The sequence below is a fragment of the Procambarus clarkii genome, chromosome 63 (assembly GCF_040958095.1).
Source record: "Procambarus clarkii isolate CNS0578487 chromosome 63, FALCON_Pclarkii_2.0, whole genome shotgun sequence".
Lineage (NCBI taxonomy): Eukaryota > Metazoa > Arthropoda > Malacostraca > Decapoda > Cambaridae > Procambarus > Procambarus clarkii.
Genome location: NC_091212.1, coordinates 20360736 through 20365735, shown reverse-complemented (window position 1 = coordinate 20365735; position 5000 = coordinate 20360736). Strand labels below are relative to the sequence as shown.

General features: G+C 48.6%; 1 protein-coding gene across 2 annotated transcripts in view; it reads right to left on the bottom strand.

Moving 5' to 3' along the window:
- Rhp (GTP-Rho-binding protein rhophilin) overlaps positions 1–5000 on the bottom strand; it is a 319468-nt gene that overhangs the window by 154171 nt on the left and 160297 nt on the right. Inside the window, exon 1 of one of the 2 annotated variants that reach the window (XM_069308795.1) lies at positions 1004–2302. The exons of the other annotated variant lie outside the window; for it this stretch is intronic. Within the exon in view, the coding sequence (XP_069164896.1) occupies positions 1004–1045 (42 nt within the window). The 5' untranslated portion in view covers positions 1046–2302. Of the gene's footprint in view, positions 1–1003; positions 2303–5000 lie in introns of those variants that run through there. 2 annotated transcript variants of the gene reach the window in all.

The following is a 5000-nucleotide window of genomic DNA, read 5'->3' as shown; positions in this document are numbered from 1 at the left end:
TAAGGGGGGAGAGCAACAGTGTAAGGGGGGGGAGAGCAACAGTGTAAGGGGGGGGAGAGCAACAGTGTAAGGGGGAGAGAGCAACAGTGTAAGGGGGAGAGAGCAACAGTGTAAGGGGGAGAGAGCAAGTGTAAGGGGGAGAGAGCAACAGTGTAAGGGGCAGAGAGCAACAGTGTAAGGGGCAGAGAGCAACAGTGTAAGGGGGAGAGAGCAACAGTGTAAGGGGGGAGAGCAACAGTGTAAGGGGGAGAGAGCAACAGTGTAAGGGGGAGAGAGCAACAGTGTAAGGGGGAGAGAGCAACAGTGTAAGGGGGGGGAGAGCAACAGTGTAAGGGGGGGGGAGAGCAACAGTGTAAGGGGGGGGGAGAGCAACAGTGTAAGGGGGGGGAGAGCAACAGTGTAAGGGGGAGAGAGCAACAGTGTAAGGGGGAGAGAGCAACAGTGTAAGGGGGAGAGAGCAACAGTGTAAGGGGGAGAGAGCAACAGTGTAAGGGGGAGAGAGCAACAGTGTAAGGGCGAGAGAGCAACAGTGTAAGGGCGAGAGAGAGCAACAGTGTAAGTGGGAGAGAGCAACAGTGTAAGGGCGAGAGAGCAACAGTGTAAGGGCGAGAGAGAGCAACAGTGTAAGGGCGAGAGAGCAACAGTGTAAGGGCGAGAGAGAGCAACAGTGTAAGGGGGGGAGAGCAACAGTGTAAGGGGGGGGAGAGCAACAGTGTAAGGGGGGAGAGAGCAACAGTGTAAGGGCGAGAGAGCAACAGTGTAAGGGCGAGAGAGAGCAACAGTGTAAGGGGGGGGAGAGCAACAGTGTAAGGGCGAGAGAGAGCAACAGTGTAAGTGGGAGAGAGCAACAGTGTAAGGGGGGAGTGATGAAGCAATGGGTGATGCAGCTCAGATATCTCAACTAGATGTCTTGGGCCCAAAATATTAAGTAACATTCTGAAGTTGGTAGTATTGATGAGAACACGGAGGCAATAAACTAAGTCTTGCTAAATTATACACTTACCCTTCTAGTAGCCTTGCTGCAGATTTTCATTATAGAGGTCATGATGATGATGATAATATGCTGTAGGTTCTTATCTTTCTTTATTACAAACTATTTCCTCCCACAAAGTGCTGGTTGATGCAGTCCATCTGCCAAGCCTGGCATCACGTAATACCACTGGGGATCTGATAGGCAGAAACAGCTTGTACGCGCACTGATACACTCCTTCAAGCTCAACTCAGTGACGGCCAAAGTCTATTTCATTACACGACACTGCAAGAGAACTGTCAACTTGCTTCATATGCTAACGCCGATGTATTTGTAGTCTGCTTACAAAATTCTATTTAGTTTATGAATGTAAAATAAAATTGACATCTGTACAGCATTAATACCACTGTTTCTATTATTCATGTTTTCTATATATTTACATTGCAGATAATGGACAATGCCGGGTCTAATCTTGTTTGTAAACAAGGTGAGGAGGAGCGTGGGGCAGCTCTCCTTCCCGGGAGACTGGCAGCCAAACTCTGCACTACAGGTACGACGGTACTCCAGACTTTTCAAAGATTGGTGAAGACGTCAGCGATGGTGTGTGTGTGTGTTCGCTGCTAGCTTGCTGGACCTTGTGGTGGCGTGAGATAAGGCTACGACGACGACCATTCACTGCCAGAACATGTGTGACCAACACTTCAAGTGGGAGAGGAGAAAGCTTGCCACCTTGAAGTGCGCACCTCACACCACACTCCTACACTTCCCTGGCCCAAGCACCCTTCCAAACACAAACACTCTCTCCTGAAGGTGTAGAAACATGTGTTTTGGGTGTTTTATGACGTAGAGTGAAGGGTGTAGGGTGAAGTGTGGTGGTGGGGAGGGCCCACAGCCACACTAGCAGTGTATGCCACACGGAAGGAGAAAGCTTCAGGCTTCTCACAGCTGGGTGTCGCTGTGCTAGTTATTATCTTCCTAAATCTTCTGCCAACCTTACCTTATGCTCTTATTTTATTATACATTAACTAAACAGATGGCGATTATCAGTTTCGTTAAGTCCATGTCCTTTTTGCACACAATCCTGCTCTTATTTTTGACAATTTAACACCATAAAAAGTACGAGCAGAGTAGGTATCAAACCGCTCTAAATGTCACCCACCAAACAACTTATGGTAAATTGTCTCGAATATTTGCCACTTTTTCTTCCTTCACATCCACTACCGTCAGTAATTTCCGACCACCAACACCGAGAGAATGATTCAAGTAAATAACATATAATACGAGCTAGAGCAGCGTGTGCGCACCTCCCGCCTGCACGACAGACACTGATCTCCTGGCGTCCCGCTTACCAGCTCTAGCCCGCACCAATGACTACCTAGGTTACCTGGTCGGGAAATACAACCAGCACTTGCTTTACAGTTAACAACAAAATCGATATATGATGAAGTATACAAGGTTAAATTGATATATATTAAATTATCCAAGAGTAAGAATTAAATTTTAACAACTGAAAGTATTAAATAAAAAAAACATTAACAAGCAACTGCGAAGTTACCGCCCCCCCCCCCTAACAACCAATATGTCCGGACGCGTGAAAACCTCAAATCCGTCAGTGACTTGCACGCCAGTGTAAGAAGGTAGCCACTGGCAGGAAGGGAAGGGCAGGGACAGAGAGAAGGGACAAGGGAGGGGGGGAGAGAGAGAGAGAAAGGGGGGGAGGGAGAGAGAGAGAGAGAGAGAAAGGGGGGAGGGAGGGAGAGAGAGAGAGAAAAGGGGGAGGGAGAGAGAGAGAGAGAAAAAGGGGGGGAGGGAGGGAGAGAGAGAGAGAGAGAAAGGGGGGAGGGAGGGAGAGAGAGAGAGAGAGAGAAAGGGGGGGAGGGAGGGAGAGAGAGAGAAAGGGGGGAGGGAGGGAGAGAGAGAGAGAAAGGGGGAGGGAGGGAGAGAGAGAGAAAGGGGGGAGGGAGGGAGGGAGAGAGAGAGAGAATGCAAAACACATACAAGTTTGGCGCATGGCAGGATGTGCAGAATACCCCCGTTGAAGAGCAAAGGTGCAAGAGGTACTCTGAGGGAGAACTGATAACATCAAGGGCCCAAGACTTTTCAACTACACATAAGGAGCATAACTGGCCGACCTCTCAGTGTTCAAGAGAGAACTCCACAAACACCTCCAAAGAATACCTGATCAACCAAGCTGTGATTCATACGTCAGGCTGCGAGCAACCATGTCCAACAGCCTGTCGACCAGGCAACCAAGCAGGAGGGCCGGTCGGAGACCGGGCCGCAGGACCATTGATCCCCGGAAGCTACACAAGGTAAGCAAGTCTCCAAACTTCATAAAGATTCACTTAAAAATAATGTATCAATAATTGCACTGAACTCCAAGCCAATTTTAAAATGCTCATATCTGAAACTAGACAAATACAACAAAATAATTAATGATAGTAAGAGAGTTCATCTCGTGTTAGCCTCCATATGCACTGAGCTGAGGTCAAGGAATCTGCCTTTAAAAGAGATGATTATAATCTTGGTTGGCCTACAAGCAGTCTGAGAACATTAATACATTAAGATCTTCAACAAAACCTTTTAGATCTGAGGCAAAGTGAAATCGACACCAGTAATTCCATTTATCATACTGTTATGCAAGAGGAGCCACACATCTATGGTTCATCCAACAACATGAGCAGACTTGTCACTACTGCTCGGCTTGGACTCTGCTATACTGTATCTGGAAGTTTTCATAACCTACTGATGTAGAGCTGACCAAATGTAAACTGTCAACAAAATTATTCGCACACTCTCCGTCACTATGTGACGGAGAGATAAAATATGCGTGAATTTAGAGAGAATTCTATAACAAATGTTCAAGAAATGTGTAAATATTTAATTCAAAATTATCTACTACCAGAAATCTTAGCCAAATATCCCCAGTTTGCTAACTGTAAGTAGTAAATGTAGGTAACTAATTAGAGACAGTTCTTGTGGTTAGTCTACAACCCATTGATCATGTAACAATATACATTAAATTTCGTAACAAGCTTATCACGACTGTAACTTGCTTAGCTAAATGATTTGTTGGTGTCAGTCCCCGAGCCGCTCTTATGTGCTTCAATAACCCTTTACACTACCGCCCACACGATGGGTATGGGGTGCATAATGAACTACACTTGTTGTAGTTACTGGCGGGCTGGAACACTTGCCACAGTCTTCACGGTCCTCAGTGTTATAGTGTATGACAACCTGCAAGTTGGTCACCTCGGACCCCTCCACCTCCTCGTACCATCAGGGCAGTATTGCCTCCCTCCGTTCTCTCTCCCTAACTGTTATTTGTGTCACTTGTCTATTATGCACCCTATCTGTACACAAATACATTTCAATAATCTTTTAATATCACAAGTGATTCAAGATGAGACTCTCAACAGTGACTATACAAGGCAGTTTACATCTATGGTGAGTCACACAGTTCCACACCCACACAGCGTCTTGCTCCACACCCACCCAACTGGGCGGCAGCTACAGTCACGTGCAGGCTGCCCCTACAGTCACGTGCAGGCTGCCCCTACAGTCACGTGCAGGCTGCCTCTACAGTCACGTGCAGGCTGCCCCTACAGTCACGTGCAGGCTGCCTCTACAGTCACGTGCAGGCTGCCCCTACAGTCACGTGCAGGCTGCCCCTACAGTCACGCGCAGGCTGCCCCTACAGTCACGCGCAGGCTGCCCCTACAGTCACGTGCAGGCTGCCCCTACAGTCACGTGCAGGCTGCCCCTACAGTCACGTGCAGGCTGCCTCTACAGTCACGTGCAGGCTGCCCCTACAGTCACGTGCAGGCTGCCCCTACAGTCACGCGCAGGCTGCCCCTACAGTCACGCGCAGGCTGCCCCTACAGTCACGTGCAGGCTGCCCCTACAGTCACGTGCAGGCTGCCTCTACAGTCACGTGCAGGCTGCCCCTACAGTCACGTGCAGGCTGCCTCTACAGTCACGTGCAGGCTGCCCCTACAGTCACGTGCAGGCTGCCTCTACAGTCACGTGC